Source organism: Hyaena hyaena, unplaced genomic scaffold, assembly GCF_003009895.1.
Source record: "Hyaena hyaena isolate Hyena2069 unplaced genomic scaffold, ASM300989v1 scaffold_137, whole genome shotgun sequence".
Classification (NCBI taxonomy): Eukaryota; Metazoa; Chordata; class Mammalia; order Carnivora; family Hyaenidae; genus Hyaena; species Hyaena hyaena.
Window position 1 is genome coordinate 1,017,992 of NW_024080769.1, and position 21,188 is coordinate 1,039,179.

At 37.0% G+C, this 21,188-nt stretch overlaps 1 protein-coding gene across 3 annotated transcripts in view; it reads right to left on the minus strand.

Annotated features, from left to right (window-relative positions):
* The window catches only part of SCAPER (S-phase cyclin A associated protein in the ER), a 514,984-nt gene that overhangs the window by 484,709 nt on the left and 9,087 nt on the right, over positions 1–21,188 (minus strand). For all 3 annotated transcript variants that reach the window (XM_039238174.1, XM_039238172.1, XM_039238173.1), the window contains one exon: positions 20,677–20,745. In XM_039238174.1, the coding sequence (XP_039094105.1) occupies positions 20,677–20,682 (6 nt within the window). In that variant the 5' untranslated portion in view covers positions 20,683–20,745. The remainder of the gene's footprint in view (positions 1–20,676; positions 20,746–21,188) is intronic.

Here is a 21,188-nt window from a genome sequence, read left to right on the forward strand (position 1 = left end):
AGAAACAATCTTATAGATAAGAATGTGCTAGTAGAGGCAAATTTAATACTCCACTTATAGCAATGGATAGATCAAATAGACAAAAAATCACTAAAGAAACAATGGACTTGAATGACATACTGGACCATAAGGATCTGACAGATATATTTAGAACTCTACATCCTGAGGCCATGGAATTCACTTTCTTCTCAAGTGCCGCACGGCACATTCTCCAAGACAGATCACATACTACTGGGACATAAAGCAGCCCTAAATAAAAATAAAAGAATTGAGATCATACCATGCACACTTTCAGATTACAATGCTTTGAAACTTGAAATCAATCACAGGAAGAAGTCTGGAAAACCTCCAAAAACATGGAGGTTAAAGAACACCCTACTAAAGAACAAATGGGCCAATCAGGCAATTAGAGAAGAAATTAAAAAAGAGACGAAAAAAATGAAAATACAACAATCCAAACTCTATGGGATGCGGCAAAGGCAGTCCTAAGAGGAAAGTACATTGCACTCCAGGCCTATTTCAAGAAATTAGAAAAAGCACAAGTGCAAAATCTAACAGCTCACCTAAAGGAACTAGAGGGAGAGCAACAAGAGCACCCCAAATCCAGTAGGAGAAGAGAAATAATAAAAATCAGAGCAGAAATAAACAATAGAAACCAAAGAAAGAGTTGAACAGATCAATGAAGACAAGAGTTGGTATTCTGAAAAAATAAACAAAATTGACAAACCTCTAGCCAGGCTTCTCGAAAAGAAAGAGCACTCAAATCGACAAAATCATGAATGAAAATGGACTTATTACAACCAACCCCTCAGAAATAGAAGCAATTATCAGGGAATATTATGAAAAATGATATGCCAACAAACTGGACAACTCAGAAGAAATGGACAAATTCCTAAACACACACACACACACACACCACCAAAATTCACACGGGAAGAGATAGAAAATCTAAACAGACCCATAACTAGTGAAGAAATCGAATCAGTTATCAAAAATCTCCCAACAAATAAGAGCCCAGGACCAGATGGCTTCCTGGGGAATTCTACGAGACATTTAAAACAGAATTAATACCCAGTCTTCTCAAGGTATTCCAAAAAATAGAAATGGAAGGAAAACTTCCAGACTCATTTTATGAAGCCAGCATCACTCTGATTCCCAAGCCAGACAGAGATCCAGCAAAAAAAAAAAAAAAAAAAAGAACTACAGGCCAATATCCTTGATGAATACAGATGCAAAAATCCTCAACAAGATACCTGCAAATCAAATCCAAAAGCACATAAAAAGAATTATTCACCAAGATCAAGTGGGACACATTCCTGGGTTACAGGGCTGGCTTAATATCTGCAAATCAATCAATGTGCTACATCACATCATTATGTGATAAAATTAAAGATAAAAACCATATCATCCTGTCAACAGATGCAGAAAGAGCATTTGACAAAATACAGCATTCTTCTTAATAAACACCCTCGAGAAAGTCGGGATAGAAGAAACTTACTTAAACATCACAAAAGCCATCTATGAAAAGCCCTCAGCTAACATCATCCTCAATGGGGAAAAGCTGAGAGCTTTCCCCCTGAGATCAGGAACACGACAGAGATGTCCACTCTCACCAGTGTTGTTTAACATAGTGCTGGAAGTCCTAGGATCAGCCATCAGACAACAAAAGGAAATCAAAGGCATCAGAATTGGCAAAGAAGAAATCAATCTCTCACTTTACAGAGACGACATGATACTCTACATAGAAAACCCGACAGACTCTACCAGGATCCTACTATAGCTGATCCATGAATTCAGCAAAGTCTCAGGGTACAAAATCAAGAGAAATCGGTACAGAAATCGGTTGCATATTTATACACCAACAACGAAGCAACAGAAAGAGAAATCAAGAAACTGATCCCAATCACAAATTCACAAAAACCATAAAATACTTAGGAATAAACCTAACCAAAGATATAAGAGATATGTAGAATGAAAACTATAGAAAACTTATGACGGAAATTGAAGAAGACACAAAGAAATGGAAAAACATTCCATTCTCATGGGTTGGAAGAATAAATATAGTTAAAATGTCATCACTACCCAAAGCAATCTACACATTCAATACAATCCAAATCAAAATTGCACCATCATTCTTCCCAAAGCTAGAACAAACTCTCCTAAAATGTGTATGGAACCACAAAAGACCCTGAATAGCCAAAGTAATATTGAAGAAGAAAACCAAAACGGAAGGCATCACCATCCCACACTTTAGCCTCTACTACAAAGCTGTCATCATCAAGACAGTTTGGTATTGGCACAAAAACAGACACACAGACCAATGCAATAGAATTGAGAACTCAGATTTGGACCCAAAAATGTACAGCCAACTAATCTTTGACAAAGCAGAAAAGAGAATCCAATGGAAAAAAGACAGCCTCTTTAACAGATAGATGGTGCTGGGAGAACTGGACAGCAACATGCGAGGAATGAAACTAGATAATTTTCTCACACCATACACAAAAATAAACTCAAAATGGATAAAGGACCTGAATGGGAGACAGGAAACCATCAAAACCATGGAGGAAAATGCAGGAAACAACCTCCTTGACCTCAACCATAGCAACTTCTTGCTTGACACATCCCCAAAGGCAAGGGAATCCAGAACAAAAAGCAACTATTGGGACCTCATCAAGATAAAAAGCTTCTGCACAGCAAAGGAAACAATCCATAAAAATAATAGGCAACTGACGGAATGAGAAAAGATAGTTGCAAATGACATATCAGATAAAGGGTTAGTATCCAAAATCTGTAAGAACTCACCAAACTCCACACCCAAAAAACAAACAACCCAGTGAAGAAATGAGCAGAAGATATGAACAGATACTTCTCCAAAGAGGACATGCAGATGGCCAACAGACACAAGAAACGATGCTCAGCATCCCTCCTCATCAGGGAAATACAAATCAAAACCACACTGAGATACCACCTCACGCCAGTCAGAGTGGCTAAAATGAACAAATCAGGGGACTCTAGATGCTGGTGAGGATAAAGAGAAATGGGCACCCTCCTACACTGTTGGTGGGAATGTAAACTGGTGCAGCCCCTCTGGAAAACAGTGTGGAGGTTCCTCAGGAAACTAACAATAGAACTCCCCTATGACCCAGCAATAGCACTGCTAGGAATTTACCCAAGGGATACGGGAGTGCTGATGCATAGGGGCACATGTACCCCAATGTTCATAGCAGCACTCTCAACAATAGCCAAAACATGAAAAGAGCCTAAGTTTCCATCAACTGAACAATGGATCAAGAAGATGTGGTTTATCTATACGATGGAATACTATATGGCAATGAGAAAGAATGAAATCTGGCCATGTGTAGCAACATGGATAGACCTTGAGGGTGTTATGCTGAGCGAAATTAGTCAGGCAGAGAAGGACAGATACCATATGTTTTCACATATAGGAGGATTAGGATGAACTTAACAGAGGACTATAGGGGAGAAGGGGAAAAACACTGGGGGAGAAGAGGGGCAAACCATGAGAGACTCTTGAATGCTGAGAACAAACTGAGGGCAGATGGAGTGGGTGTGTAGTGTAAGGGGGGTGATGGGCATGGAGGAGGGCACTTGTGGGGATGAGCACTGGGTGTTATATGAAAACCAATTTGACAATAAACTATAAAAAAAAGAAAAAAGAAATAAAACAGGCACAAAAATATACTGTTGGTTCTGGGGGCTATAATTGACTAAATAATGCAAATCTGATCATTTTATTGCAAAAAAACAAAAACAAAAACAAAAAACAAGAAACAAGAAAAATCCCAAATACAAAATCTAACAACATACCTAAAGGAATGGAAGCAGAACAGCAAAAAAAAAAAAAAAAAACCCAAACCTGGCAGAAGAAGATAAATAATAACGATCAGAGCAGAACAATATAGAATCCAAAGAAAACAGTAGAACAGATCAATGAAACAAAGAGATGAGTTTTTGAAAAAATAAAGTTGAGAAAGCTCTAGCCAGTCTTCTCAAAAAGCAAAGAGAAAGAACCCAAATAGATAAAAATCATGAATGAAAATGGATTTATTACAACCAATCCCAAAGAAATACAAGCAATTATCAGGAAATACTATGAAAAATTATATGCCAACAAACTGGACAACCAAGAAGAAATGGACAAATTCCTAAACACCCACGCACACCAAAACTCAAACAGGAAGAAATAGAAAGTTTGAGGAGACCCATAACTAGTTAAGAATTTGAATCAGTTATCAAAAAATCTCCCAACAAATAAGAGTCCTGGACCAAATGGCTTCCCAGAGGAATTCTTCCAGACCTTAAAAGCAGAGTTAATACCTATCTTTCTCAAGCTGTTCCAAAAATTAGAAATGGAAGGAAAACTTCTGGACTCATTCCACAAAGTCAGCATTACTTTGATTCCCAAACCAGACAGAGACCCAACAAAAAGGGAGAACTACCAGTCAATATCCCTGATGAACACGGTTACAGAAATTCTGAACAAGATACTAGCAAATCTAAATCAACAGCATACAAAAAAAAACTATTCATCATGAAAGTGGTATTCATTCCTGGCCTGCAGCACTGGTTCCATATTCAAAAATCAATGTGATACATCACATTAATAAAGGATAAGAAGCATATGGTCCTGTTGATAGATACAGAAAAAGCACTTAACAAAATACAGCATCGTTTCTTAATAAAAACCCTCAAGAAAGTTGGGATAGAAGAAACATACTTAAACATCATAAAAGCCATTTATGAAAAGCCCACAGATAATATCATCCTCAATGGGGAAAAACTGACAGCTTTTCCCTGAGATCAGGAACACGACAAGGATATCCACTCTCACCACTGTTGTTTAACATAGTGCTGGAAGTGCTAGCATCAACAGACAATAAAGTGAAATAAAAGACATCGAAATTGGCAAAGAATAAGTCAAACTTTCGCTTTTTGCAGATGACATGATACTCTACATGGAAAACCTGAAAGACTCCACCAAAAGTCTGCTAGAACTGATACATGAACTCAGCAAAGTCACAGGGTACAAAATCAATGTACAGAAATTAGGTGCATTTCAATACACCAATAATGAAGCAACAAAAAGAGAAATCAAGAAATCAATCCCATGTACAACTGCACCACAAACCATAAAATACCTAGGAATAAACCTAACCAAAGATGTAAAACATCTGTATGCTGAAAACTATAGAAAGCTTATGAAAGAAATTGTAGAAGACACAAAGAAATGGATAACATTCCATGCTCATGGATTGGAAGATAAATATGGTTAAAATGTCAATACTACCCAAAGCAATCTACACATTCAATGCAATCCCAATCAAAATTGCAAATTGGTGCAGCTGCTCTGGAAAACATTGTGAGTTTCCTCAAAAAATTAAAAATAGAACTACCCCATACTAAAGGATGCAGGAATGCTGATTTGTAGTGGCACATGTACCCCAATGTTCATAGTAGCACCATCAACAATAGCCCAAGAATGGAAAGAGCCCAAATGTCCACCAATTGATGAATGGATAAAGAAGATGTGGTATATATACACCATGGAATACTACTTGATGAAAAAGAAAGAAATCTTGCCATTTGCAACAACATGAATGAACTGTAGGATATTATGCTAAGTGAAATAAGTCATTCACAAAAAGACATCTTATGTTTTCACTCATATGTGGAACTGGAGAAACTTAAAACAATAGGAAGGAAGGAAAAATAAGTTAGAGAGAGGGAGGCAAACCATAAGAGACTCTCAAATACAGAGAACAAACTTGGGGCACCTGGGTGGTTCAGTTGGTTAAGCGTCCAACATCAGCTCAGGTCATGATATTGCAATCCATGAGTTTGAGCCCCATATTGGGCTCTGTGTTGATAGCTCAGAGCCTGGAGGCTGTGTCGGATTTTGTATGTGTGTGTGTGTGTCTCTCTCTCTCTCTCTCTTTCTGCCCCTCCCCTGCTCATGCGCTTGCTGGCTTGCTCTCTCAAATATAAACATTTAAAAAGTTAATTTAAAAAAGAGAACTGAATGTTGATGAGGGTGAGGGGTGGGGAAAATGAGTGATGGCACTGAGGAGGACACATGTTGGGATGAGCACTGCGTGTTCTATGTAAGTAATTAATCATGGGAATCTACTCCCAAAGCCAAGACTACATTGTATATACAATGTATGTTAGCTGGCTTGACAATAAACTATTAAAAAAAAAAAAGTTAAGGGATGGAAAAACTTTTATCAGGCAAAGGGAAAAGAAAGCTGGGGTAGCAATACTTATATCAGAAAAAATACACTTTAAAACAAAGACTGTACCAGGAGACAAAAAGGGCCAATCCAACAAGAAGATACGATTGTAAATATTTATGCGCCCAACATGAAAGCACCCAAATACATAAAGCAGCTAGTATCCAACATAAAGGAAGTAACTGATAGTAATTCATAATAGTAGAGGACTTTAATACCCCACTGACATCAATAGATAACTCATCCAAAGAGAATAACAAGAAAACAGTGGCTTTGAATGATACAATACACCAGAAGAATCTAAAAGATATACTCAGAACATTCCATCATAAAGCAACAGAATATACATTATTTTCACATGCACAAGGAATATTCTCCAGAACAGATCACATGTTGGGCCACAAAGCCAAGTCTCAACAAATTCAAAGAGACTGAAGTAATGACATGCATCTTTTCCAACCATGACATTCTGAAACTAGAAATGAACCGAAAGAAAAAATCTGGAAAGAACACACATACATGAACGTTAAATAACACGCTACTAAACAACAAATACATCAACCAAAAACTCAGAAGAAATTTTAAAAACACATGCAGAAAAATGAAAATCATAACACAATGGTACAAAATCTTTGGGATGCAGCAAAAGCTGTTCTAAGAGGGAAATTTAGAGCAACACAGGTCTATCTCATGAGGAAAATAACATCTTAAACAACCTAACCTTTCACCTAAAGGAATCTGAAAAAGAACTCAAAATCCAAAACCAATACAAGGAAGGACATAATAAAGATTAGAGCAGAAATGAATGAAATAGAAACTAAAATACCAGTAGAACAGAACAATGAAATAAAGAGCTGGCTCATTTTTTTAAAGTTTACTTATTTTGAGAGTGAGAAAGAATGCAAATGGAGGGGGGAGGGCAGAAAGACAGAGAGACAAACAATCCTGAGCAGGCTCTGCACTTCACTGTACCTGATGTGGGGCTTGAACTCAAGAACCATGAGATCATGACCTAAGCTGAAATCGGACACTTAACCAAATGTGCCACCCAGGTACCCCACAAGGAGCTGGTTCTTCAAAAAGATCAATAGGGGCACCTAGGTGGGTCAGTCAGTTAAGCATCCAACTTCAGCTGAGGCCATGATCTCAAGGTTGCGGAGTTCAAGCCCTGTGTCAGGCTCTGTGCTGACAGCTCAGAACATAGAGCCCCCTTTGGATTCTGTGTCTCCCTTTCTCTCTGCCCCTCTCCTGCTCTCTGTCTCAAAAATAAACATTAAAAAAATTTTAATTAAAAACAAAGATCAACAAAATTGATAAACCTTTAGCCAGATTCATGAGAGAGAGAGAGAGAGGACTCAAACAAAATCAGAAGTGAAAAAAGGAGAAATAGCAACAGAAGCAACAAATACAAAGGACTGTAAAAGAATATTATAAAAAATTATATGCCAACAAATTGGACAACCAAATGGATACATTTCTAGAAACATATAAACTACCAAAACTGAAAGCAGAAGAAACAGGGAATCTGAACAGGGACACCTGGGTGGCTTAGTCAGTTAAGCGTCCCACTCCGGTCATGATCTCACAATTCACGAGTTCAAGCCCCACGTAGGGCTCCGTGCTGACAGCTCAGAGCCTGGAGCCTTCTTCAGATTCTGTGTCTCCCTCTCTCTCTACCCCTCACCTTCTCGTACTCTGTCTCTCTTTTTTTTTTTTTCTCTCTCTCTCAAAAATAAATAAAACATTAAAATTTTTAAAAAGAAAAAAGGAAAAAATATGAGCAGATTACCAGCAATCAATGTGAATCAGTAGTCAAAAAAAGTCCCAACAAACAAATGTCCAGGACCAGACAACTTCAACAGGCAAATTCTACCAAACATTTAAAGAAGAGTTAATACCTATACTATTAAACTATTCCAGAAAATAGAAGAGGAAGAAAAGCTTCCAAACTCATTCTATAAGAACAGCATTATCCTGATACCAAAATAAGATAAAGACATTACAAAAAAAAAAAAGAGAAAGAGAGAACTACAGGCCACTATCTCTATTGAACACAGATGCAAAAATCTTCAACAAAATACTAGCAAACCAAATCCAACAATATTAAAAAAAAAATCATTCACCACAATTAAGTGGGATTCACTCTGGGGATGCAAGACTGGTTTAATATTTACAAATCAATGGAAACTAATTTGACAATAAACTATTTGTAAATAAATAAATAAATAAATAAATATTTACAAATCAATCAATATGATATAGCATATCAGTAAGAGAAAGGATAAAAACCATATGATCCTTTCAATAGATGCAGAAAAAGCATTTGACAAAGAACAACATCCAATCATGATTAAAACCCTAACCCATGTAGGTTTAGAGTTAATTTACCTTAACATAAGAAAAGGCATATGTGAAAAACCCATAGCAAACATCAAAAACTAAGAGCTTTTCTCCTAAGATCAGGAACAAGACAAGAATGTCCACTCTCACAAAGTCCTAGAAGTCCTAGCGACAACAGACAACAAAAAGAAATAAATGGCATTCAAATCAGTGAGGAAAAAGTATAACTTTCACTATTTGCAAACGTGTCATACAATATTATCAAAAACCCTAAGGATTCCACTAAAAAAACCTGCTAGAATAAATGAACTCAGTGAGGTCACAAGATACAAAATCAATATACAGAAATCCACTGCATTTCTGTAAATTAATAATGAAGTAGCTGAAAGAAAATTAAGAAAACAATGCCATTCACAATTGCACCAAAAATAATAAAATACCTAGAAGTAAATTTAACCAAAAAGATGAAAGATCTGTACTCTGAAAACTATAAAACAATGATGAAAGAAAATGAAGACAATTCAAACAAATGGAAAGATATTCCATGCTCATGGACTGGGAGAACAAATATTGTTAAAATGCTCCTACTACCCAAAGCAATCTACAGATTTAATAAGAGTCCCTATCAAAATACCAATAGCATTCTTCACAGTACTAGAACAAACTATCCTAAAATTCACATTGAACCAAAGAAGACCCCAAATAGCCACGCGCGCACACACACACACACCTTGAAAAATAACAACAAAATTGAAGGTATCACAATCCCAGATTTCAAGTTATATTACAAAGCCATAATAATCAAAACACTATAGTACAGGCACAGAAAAATAGATCAATAGAACTGAATACAGAGGGTAGAAATACGCCCACAATTATCTGGTCAATTAATCTTTGACAAAGGAAGCAAGAGTATACAATAGGAAAAAGACGGTCTCTTCAACAAATGCTGTTGGGAATACTGGACAGCTATAACCAAAAGAATGAAACTGGACCACTTTCTTACACCACACACAAACATAAATTCCAAATGGATTAAAGACTTAAACGTGGCCTAAAACCATAAAAATCCTAGAAGAAAGCACAGGCAGTTCTTTCTCTGACATTGGCTATAGCAACATTTTTCTACATATGTCTCCCGAGGCATGGGACTACATCAAAATAAAAAGCTTCTAAACAAAGGAAACAATCAACAAAACTAAAAGACAACCTATGAAATGGGAAAAGATATTTGCAAAGTACATATCTGATAAAGGGTTGGTATCCAAAATATATAAAGAACTTTTACAACTCAACACACAAAAAAACCAAATAATCTAATGAAGGAATGGGCAGAGGACACGAACAGACATTTCTCAAAAGACAGACGGCTGACAGACACATGAAAAGATGTTCAACATCACTGATCATTAGGGAAATGCAAATCAAAACCACAATGAGCTATCACCTCACACCTGTCAGAATGGCTAAAATAAAAAAACACAAGAAACAGCAAGTGCTGGAGAGGATGCAGAGAAAAAGGAACCCTGTGTACTGTCAGTGGAAAATGCAAACTGGTACGGCCACTGAAGAAAACAGTAAGGTGGTTCCTTAAAAAATTAAAAATGTAACTACAATATGACCCAGCAATTCCACTATGAGGTATTACCCAAAGAATATGAAAACACTAAATCAAAAATATATATGCACCTCTATATTTATTGCAGCATTATTTACAATAGCCAAATTATGGAAGCAACCATCAACAGATGAATGGATAAAGAAGATGTGGTATATACATACAATAGAATATTACTCTGCCATAAAATAGAATAAAATCTTGCCATTTGCAACAACATGGATGGGTCTAGAGAGTATACAATGTAAAGTAAAAGAAGTCAGGTAGAGAAAGACAAATAGCATTTGATTTCACTCATATGAAGAATTTAAGAAATCAAACAAATTAACAAAGAACAAAAGAGACAAACTGAGTAATATAGACAATTATTGAATCACTATATTATATACCTGAAATTAATATAACACTGTATGTTAACTATGCTACTTTAAATTTAAAATGAATTTAACAAAGAATTGAACAAAGCCAACTTTAAGGCAAGGATTATTGCTAGAGACAGAGTGCTATTTCATAATGTTAAAAGGCTCATCAACCAGTAAAATATAAAAATTCTAAAGGTGGAATCTATAAGGAACTCACCAAACTACACGCCCGAAAAACAAACAACCCAGTGAAGAAATGGGCAGAAGATATGAACAGACACTTCTCCAAAGAGGCCATCCAGATGGCCAACAGACACATGAAATGATGCTCAGCATCCCTCCTCATCAGGGAAATACAAATCAAAACCACACTGAGATACCACCTCACGCCAGTCAGAGTGGCTAAAATGAGCAAATCAGAGAACTCTAGATGCTGGCGAGGATGTGGAGAAACGGGCACCCTCCTACACTGTTGGTGGGAATGTAAACTGGTACAGCCCCTCTGGAAAACAGTGTGGAGGTTCCTCAGGAAACTAACAATAGAACTCCCCTATGACCCAGCAATAGCACTGCTAGGAATTTACCCAAGGGATACAGAAATGCTGAGGCATAGGAGCACATGTACCCCAATGTTCATAGCAGCACTCTCCACAATAGCTAAAACATGGAAAGAGCCTAAGTGTCCATCAACAGATGAATGGATCAAGAAGATGTGGTTTATCTATACCATGGAATACTACATGGCAATGAGAAACAATGAAATCTGGCCATGTGTAGCAACATGGATGGACCTTGAGGGTGTGATGCTAAGCGAAATAAGTCAGGCAGAGAAGGACAAATATCATATGTTTGCACGTATAGGAGGATTAGGAGGAACTTGATGGAGGAACAAGGGGGAGAAGAAGGGCGGAAATGGTGGGAGAAAGGGAGAGAGGCAAACCATGAGAGACTCTTGAATGCTGACAAAAACTGAGGACTGATGGGTGTGGGGGGGAGGGGGGATGGGCACTTATGGGGATGAACACTGAGTGTTATGTGGAAACTAATTTGACAATAAACTATTTGAAAAAAAAAAAAAAATTCTAAAGGTGCATCTAATAACATACAAGATAAAACTGAAATTAAAAAAACACTATTACTATGGAATATTTTACATACCTCAAGTAGCTGGCAAAATAGACAAAAAGAGTTAACAATACAGAAGTCTAAACAACATAACAAACCTGACATATCTGACATAGCTGGAACCCAACACTCAACAATGATAGAACATAAATTCTTTTCAAGTGTATGGAATGTTCCAGACTGTTGATACCCTGGGTCATAAAGTAGGTCTTGCTAAATTTCAAAGAACAGAAAGTACCAAAGAGAGAGAACCAGAGAATCCCTGTATCTTAGGAAATTAGGCAATACATTTCTAAGTAATTTACACATCAAAGAAGTCACATTGGAAGTTTTAAAATATTTTCAATTGAATCATAATAAAAATATGATACATCAGTATTTGTACAACAGCCAAAGCCATGCTTAAAGGAAAATGTATAGCCATAAATGATATAACAGAATGTCAAAAAGCTAAAAACCAATGATCTGAGTCTCTATTTCAAGAAGCTAGAAAAAGCAACACATTAATTCCAAAAAAGGAAATATTAAGCAGCAAAAATGAATAAAATATAAGACAAACCTATGATAGTAAAGAACTAATAATAAAACCTAAAATGGACTATTTGAAAACACCAATGAAATGTTGATCAAACAAAAAGACAAAAAATAACCAATATCAGGAATTTAAAAGGAACATCACTGCAGATTCTAGAACCTCTAAACTTTAAAAAAAATAAAATAAAGGATATTATACATATCAATTTATAGTACTGGATGAAATGCAAATTCCTTGAAAAATATAATTTATTAAACCTTGGCATAAAATTAACCAAAATCTGAATATTTATTAAAGAAACTGAATCCCACAAAAAAAAAAAATCCAGAGCCACATGGGTTTCATGAGTGAATTTTCCAAACCATGTAAGCAAAAATTACACTAAATCCTTCTAGAAAATAAAGCAGAAGGAACACAACTCATTTTATGAGCCCTGCATCACCCTGATATCAGAACCTAACAGGATAATACAAGCAAAGTAAATTACCAGTTCAAACTCTTTTTTTTTTTTTTAAATATAATTTATTGTCAAGTTGGCTAACATACAGTATATATACAGTGTGCTCTTGGTTTGGGGGTGGATTCCTGTGATTCATTGCTTACACACAATACCCAGTGCTCATCCCAGCAAGTGCCCTCCTCAAGGCCCATTGCCCATTTTTTCCTTTCCCCCAGCCCTTGCCATCTACCCTCAGTTTGTTCTCAGTATTTATGAGTCTCTTATGGGTTTGCCTCCCTCTCTATTTAAAACTATTTTTTCCCTTTCCCTTCCCCCATGGTCTTCTGTTAAGTTTCTCAAGTTCCACATGAGTGAAAACATCTGATCTTTCTCTGACTCTCTTATTTCACTTAGCATAATACCCTCCAGTTCCATCCATGTTGTTGCAAATGGCAGGATTTCATGCTTTCTCATTACCAAGGAGTATTCCATTGTATATATAAATTACATCTTTATCCATTCATCAGCTGATGAACATTTGGGCTCTTTCCATTCTTCAGCTATTGTTGGTAATAAACATTGGAGTATATGTGCTCTATGAATTAGCACTCCTGTATCCTTTGGAATAAACATTGGAGTATATGTGCTCTATGAATTAGCACTCCTGTATCCTTTGGATAAATTTCTAGTAGTGCAATTACTGGGTTGTAGAATAACTCTATTTTTAATTTTTTGAGGAACGCCCACACTGTTTTCCAGAGTGGCTACACCAGTTTGCATTCCCACCAACAGTGCAAGAGGGTTCCCATTTCTCCACATCCTTGCTTAAATTTGTTGTTTCCGGAGTTGTTAATTTTAGCCACTCTGACTGGTGTGAGGTGGTATCTCAGTATGGTTTTGATTTGTATCTCCCTGATGATGAGTGATGTTGAGCATATAACATAGATCTGTTGGTCATCTGGATGTCTTCTTTGGAAAAGTGTCTATTCATGTCTTCTGCCCAGTTCTTCACAGGATTATTTGTTTTTTAGGTGTTGAGTTTGGTAAGTTCTTTATAGATTTTTGGATACTAATCCTTTATCTGATATGTCATTTGCAAATATCTTCTCCCATTCAGTTGCCTTTTAATTTTGTTGGCTGTTTCCTTTGCAGTACAGAAGGCTTTTATCTTGATGAGATTCCAATAGTTCATTTTTGCTTTTATTTCCCTTGCTTTCAGTGACATGTCACGTAAGAAGTTGCAACGGCTGAGATCAAAGGAGGTATTGCCTGCTTTCTCCTCTAAGGTTTTGATGGTTTAGGTCTTTCATCCAATTTGAGTTTATTTTCATATATGCTGTAAGAAAGTGTATTTTTGTGTATGGCGTGAGAAAGTGGTCCAGTTTCATTTTTCTGCATGTCTTTCATCCATTTTGAGTTTATTTGCGTGTATGCTGTAAGAAAGTGTATTTTTGTAAATGGTGTATGGTATAAGAAAGTGGTCTGGTTTCATTCTTCTGCATGTTGCTGTCCAGTTCTCCCAGCACCATTTGCTAAGAGACTGTCTTGTTTCCATCAGATACTCTTTCCTGCTTTGTCAAAGATGAGTTGGCCATACGGTTGTGGGTCCAATTCTGGGTTCTCTATTCTGTTTCATTGATCTATATGTCTGTTTTTGTGCCAATACCATACTGTCTTGATGATTACAGCTTTGTAGTAGAGGCTAAAATCTGGAATTGTGATGCCTCTTGCTTCGGGTTTTTTTTTTTTCCCCAAGATTTCTTTGGCTACTCACGGTCTTTCGTGGTTCCACATAAAATTTAGATTGTTCGTTCTAGCTTTGTGAAGAATGCCAGTGCAATTTTGACTGGGATTGCAATGAATGTGTAGATTGCTTTAGGAAGTGCTGACATTTTAACAATATTTGTTCTTCCAATCCATGACCATGGAATGTTTTCCATTTCTTTGTGTCTTCAACAACTTCGTAAGTTTTCTATAGTTTTCAGCATATAGATCTTTTACATCTTTGGTTAGATTTATTCCTAGGTATTTTATGGTTCTCGGTGCAATTATAAACGGGATCTATTTCATGATTTCTCTTTCTATTGCTTCATTATTGGTGTATAGAAATGCAACTGATTTCCGACATTGATTTTGTACCCTGCAACTTTGCTGAATTCATGTATCAGTTCTAGCAACTTTTTGGTGGACTCTTTCGTATCATGTCATCTGCAAAAAGTGAGTTTGACTTCTTCTTTGCCATTTTGGATGCCTTTTATTTTATTTCATTGTCTGACTGCTGAGGATAGGACTTCCAACATTATGTGGAACGCAAGGAGTGGATATCCTTGTGTTCCTGATCTCAGGGAGAGAGCTCTCAGTTTTTGCCCACTGAGGATGAATTAACTGTGGACTTTTCATATATGGCTTTCACTTTTATTTTTTAATGTTTATTTATTTTTGAGACAGAGAGATACAGATCGTGAGTGGAAGAGAGAAAGAGACAGCAAGACAGAATTCAAAGTTGTCTCCACGCTCAGCAGAGCCCAACACAGAGCTCCTCACAAACTGGGAGATCATGACCAAGCCAAAGTCATTGCTCAACCAACAAGTCACCGAGGCACCCCTCATATATAGCTTTTATGATGTTAAGGTATTTTCCTTCTATCCCAACTTTCTTGAGGGTTTTCAATATGAAACAATGCTGTATTTTGTTAAATGCTTTTTCTGCATCTATTGACAGGATCATACAGTTCTTATCCTTTCTTCTATTAGTATGATGTATCACACTGATTGATTTGAGAATGTTGAACAAGTCCTGCTGCATGCAGCCCAGGAATGAACCCCACTTGATCATGGTGAATAATTCTTTGAATATACTGTTGACTTCGATTTGCTAGTATCATGTTGAAGGTTTTTGCATCCATATTCATCAGGGATATTGGCCTGTAATTTGCCTTTTTAGTGGGGGTCTCTGTTTGGTTTGGGAATCAAGGTTATGCTGGCTTCATAGAAGGAATCCAGAAGCTTTCCTTCTGTTTCTATTTTTTGGAACAGCTTGAGAAGGATAGGTATTAACTCTGCTTTAAATGTCTGGTAGAATCTCCCTGTGAAGCCATCTGGCCCAGGACTCTTATTTGTTGGGAGATTTTTGTTAACTGACTCAATTTCTTTGCTGGTTCCATGTTTGTTCAAATTTTCTATTTCTTCTCATTTGAGTTTTGGTAGTGTATGGTGTCAGAAATTTGTCCATTTCTTTCAGGCTGTCCAGTTTGTTGGCATATAATTTTTCAGAGTAGTCTCTAAGAATTATTTGCATACCTGAAGGGTTGGTTGTGATCTCTCCTCTTTCATTCATGATTTTTTTCTATTTGAGGTTTCTCTCTTTTCTTTTTGAGAAGTCTGGCTAGGGGTTTCCCAATTTTGTGTGTGTGTGTGTGTGTGTGTGTGTGTGTGTGTGTGTGTGTGTGTGTTTTAAAACCAGCTCTTAGATTCATCGATCTGTTCTACTGGGGTTTTGTTTTTTTTTTGGATTCTATATTGTTTATTTCTGCTCTAATATTTATTATTTCTCTTATGCTGGCCTTGGGGTTTCTTTGCTGTTCTGCTTCTAGTTCCCTTAGGTGTGCAGTTAGGTTTTGTATTTGGGATTTTTCTTGTGTCTTGAGATAGGCCTGGATTGCAATGTATGTTCCTCTTAGGACTGCCTCTGCTGCATTCCAAAAGATTTGGATTGTCGTGTTTTCATTTTCATTTGCTTCCATATATTTTTTAATTTCTTCTTCAATTGCCTGGTTGACGCATTCATTCTTCAGTAGGATGTTCTTTAACTTCCATACATTTGGAGGTTTTCCAAACTTTTTCTTGTGGTTGATTTCAAGTTTCATAGCATTGTGATCTGAAAATATGCATGGTATGATCTCAATTCTCTTATATTAATTGAGAGCTATTTTGTGACCCAGTATGTGATCTATCTTGGACAATGTTCCACGTGCACTTGAGAAGAATGTGTATTCTGCTGCTTTTGAATGAAAAGTTTTGAATATATCTGTCAAGTCCATCTGGTCCGGTATATATCATTCAAGGCCACTGTGCTTTGTTGATTTTCTGCCTAGATGATCTGTCCATTGCTGTAAGTGGGGTATAAAAGTCCTCTGCAATTGCCACATTCTTACCAATAAGATTGCTTTTGTTTGTGATTGATTTATATATTTGGGAATTCCTGGTTGGGGGCATAAACATTTACAATTGTTCTTGATGGACAGACCTCCATAATTATGATATAATGCCCTTCTTCGCCTCCCGCTACAGCCTTTAGTTTAAAATCTAGTTTGTCTGATATAAGTATGGCTAATCCAGCTTTCTTTTGACTTCCAATAGCAATACAGATGGTTCTCCATCCCCACACTTTCAATCTGAAGGTGTCCTCAGGTCCAAAATGAGTCTCTTGTAGACAGCATATAGATGATAGACCTTGTTTTTTTTGTCCATTCAGATACCCTAGGTCTTTGGATTAGAGCATTTAGTCCATTTACATTCAGAGTGATTATTGAAAGATATGGATTTAGTGTCACTGTGTTATCTGTAGGTTTCATGCTTGAAGTGACGTCTCTGGTCCTTTGTAGTCTTTGTAGCAGAGTCACCCTTAGGATCTCCTGCAGGGTTGGTTAGTGGTCATGAACTTCTTTAGTTTTTGTTTGTGTGGGAAAGCCTTTATCTCTCCTTCTATTCTGAATGACAGTTTTGCTGGCTAAAGGATTCTTGGCTATGTACTTTTCCTATTCAGTACATTGAATATTTCCTGCCACTCCCTTCTGGCCTGCCAACTTTCAGTGGACAGGTCTGCTACTACCCTTATGTATTAGACACCCTTGTATATTAAGACCCATTTGTTCCTAGCTGCTTTCAGAACTCTCTCTTTATCTCTGTATTTTACCAGTTTCAGTATGATATCCCATGGAGAAGGCCTATTCTTGTTAAATATTAAGGGAGTTCTTTGTGCCTCCTGGATTTGGATGTCTGCCTCCTTCCCCAAATGAGTTCTCAGCTATAATTTGCTCAAGTACACCTTCAACCCCTCTTCTTATGGAGCTCCTATGATACAGATATTATTACATTTCCTTGAATCACTTAGTTCTCTAATTCTCCTCTCATGGTCTAGTATTTTATCTCTCTTTTTCTCTGTGTCATCATTTTCTATAATTATATTCCTCTATTTCACTTATTCTCCCATCTGCTTCCTCCATCTTTGATGTCACTGCATCTAGTTTATTTTGTACCTCATTTATGTATTTAATTCATGGTGACTATTTCTTAGTTACTTGATCTCTGAAGTAATAGATTATCTGCTGTCTTCTACCCTTTTTTCAAGCCCAGCTATTACTCTTATGACTATTAATCTGAATTCTTGCTCAGATATATTGCTTATAACTGTTTTGAGCAATTCTCTAGCTGTCCTTTCTTCCTGGAACTTCTTTTGAAGAGAGTCATTTTGGCTAGTCTTCTGTTCCTTATGTGTTTTAATAGCCTATTGTGTGTCCTGAACCTATAAGCACTATTATATTAAAAAGGGCTCATACACTGTCCAGGGCCTGGCCCTTTAGGAAGTGTTTTCAGAGTATGTTGCATGCTCTCCATGTTTGTGACTCTGGTTGCTTTATTTCTCTACTCACAGTGGTGGTTTGGGCCTTCTACCAGGTGTGCTTTGTTTGTTGAAGTAACCCTGGAAAAAAATTTTAAGGGGAGAAGGTGGGGGGTGGAAGAAGCCTTATCCCATACAAAAAGAGAAATGACAGGGGTGAGGAAAAAGTAAAGAAAAAAAACTGACCAGGCAGAGAATCAGAGAAACTATATGGCTTAATCCAGAGAGAGAGAGAGAGAGAGAAATAAAGGAGATACAAAAGAGGTGTAAAGAGAATATGTTAAAATGTCTGCTTAAACAAACCAACAACCCGAATAACCAGAATAGAGAAGGGAAGGAACAAACAGAAGAAAAGGGAGAAGAAAAAAATTTATATACATATATATGTATATAAATAGTAAGCACCAAGAATCAAATCAGAAAATGCAAAATTGCTGGACCGATATCAAATGATGTCTTGGAACCAGTGGCTGTGCTGGTCTGGAGGAGGGGCTGTCTGATCTGGTCAGTGTCAATCTTGCTCCAGTAGATATGCAGTTACCAGGTACAGAGAGGTGTGGTTTGGTGTAGGTGTGTCATGCCTCCACTGTGGGCCCCTTGTCCATTCCCTGGAGCCCCACCCTGTGATGGGGAGAAAAATGGCGACACCCTAGTCTTTCCCCCTCCCCTGGCTCTATTCAAGCCATCTTCACAGTGCTGCGGGGGTGCCAATGTGCTAATTTGTTCCACTCTAGTCTCCTGCCTCCCAGGCACTGGGCTGGATTCAAACCCTGGTGTCTTAAAGGGTCCCGCTCTGCAGGCCCTGGTTCTGGGGTAGAGCCACTCCACCCAACCAGCCAACAAAGGGCTTCTGGCTCCTCACAGTGCCACATGGGCACCAGCGGGCTGGTTTGTTGGATGTCTTAAAGGATACCGACCGCTCTGTGGGTCCCCAGTTCAAACAATTTCAATAGTAAAGACATGAAAATAACACACACACACACACAAACACACACACACACACACACACACACAGATTTGTACATCGAATCCAGTTAAGATATCAAAACCAAGTTGAGTTTATTTCAAGTATGCAAGGCTGGTAATAATATTTTCAAATCAATTAATGTAATTTACCAAATAAGCAAAATAAAGGAGTAATGCCTTATGTTCATCTCAACAGATGAAAAAAGCATGTGATAAAAACTCTTCACAAACTACAACAAACACCGTATTTAATGCTATAATGTTGATAATGATTGTAATAATTGTATATGCTACAATTTTAAATCATATACATAAGTATTTACCATTTCTCTTTCTCCATGAATGATGAATAATTGGCATGATAAAGAAATCATGAGTAAATGACTGAAATAAGTATACCGTGAATAAATGAACATCATTGGGAAATGAGGTATTCAACACAGATAAGTAAGTTAAGTTTGCCCTGCTAAGCAGAAATTCTTTTCAGTTCTACCATTTTGGATGAAAATCTCTGATTCATACTTCCCTGACTTTTAAACAGAGGCTACTGAATCAACTTCCTCTTTTCTTGATACTTTCAGGTTTTCACTAGGAACAACTTTTGTATATTACAAAGTTCTAAGTTCTCTCAGTAACTTAGAAATGCAGAGGATGGTTGCTATAAAATAAATAAGCCCACACCAAATGCTTTTTAGACTTTTTGAGCTCTTTACTTTCTGATAATTATGCAGAACACAAAAGCTTAATTCTTAATTCTTTTCTTTTCTCCCCTATCTAAGCTATCAGCTATCTTACTTGTTAGAATTATGGGACATATTACACCTATGGTCCTGAGTAAGAAACTCAAGAATTCTAAAAGTAGGGGTCCCTGGGTGGCTCAGTCAGTTAAGCGTCGGACTTTGGCTTAGGTCATGATCTTGTGTCATGGATTCGAGCCCCGCGTCGGGCTCTGTGCCAACAGCTAACTCAGAGCCTGGAGCCTGTTTCAGATTCTGTATCCCCCTCTCTCTCTGACCCTCCCCTGCTCATGCTGTCTCTCTCTCATAAATAAATAAAAAACATTAAAAAAATTTTTTAATTAAATTAAATTTAAAAAAAAGAATTCTAAAAGTAAAGTGAATATACTTTCATTATGTGAATTATCTGTTATGGATGATCACGGACATTTTTAATTTACTTTCAGGTTTTTGGCCACATTCCTTACCATCACAGTTGGCAAACAAGCAATGCTTTTACTACACTTTGCCTATTGGAGATATTTAAGAACAACATAAATCAACAGGAAATACTATGAAGCTATAAAGGAAATAAAGCTCTCTGGTGCTCTAGAGTATACTGCAAAGATAAATGAAAAAGAGATGTAAGGAAGGAAGGACAAAAAAAAAATAAAGTTAGTGTTTAAGGTAGCTTGATCACTTACCATCATTCTTTTAATTCCCTTGGTATGCCAAGAAGCTCATTTACCATATAAACCTCTGGGGTGTGACTCCTACAATAAAAAAAAATACTCTTAGTCATAACAGTGTCAAAAAATATTTACTCTTAAAAAGATACAAGTCTCATCAAAAGTTTGTCATTACACATCCCCAAAAGCAAGGGAATCAAGAGCAAAAATAAATGATTGGGACCTCATCAAGATTAAAAGCTTCTGCACAGCCAAGGAAACAACCCAGAAAACTAATAGACAACCAACGGAATGGGAAAAGATAGTTGCAAATGACATATCAGATAAAGGGTTAATATCCAGAATCTATAAGGAACTCACCAAACTACACGCCCGAAAAACAAACCCAGTGAAGAAATGGGCAGAAGATATGAACAGACACTTCTCCAAAGAGGCCATCCAGATGGCCAACAGACACATGAAATGATGCTCAGCATCCCTCCTCATCAGGGAAATACAAATCAAAACCACACTGAGATACCACCTCA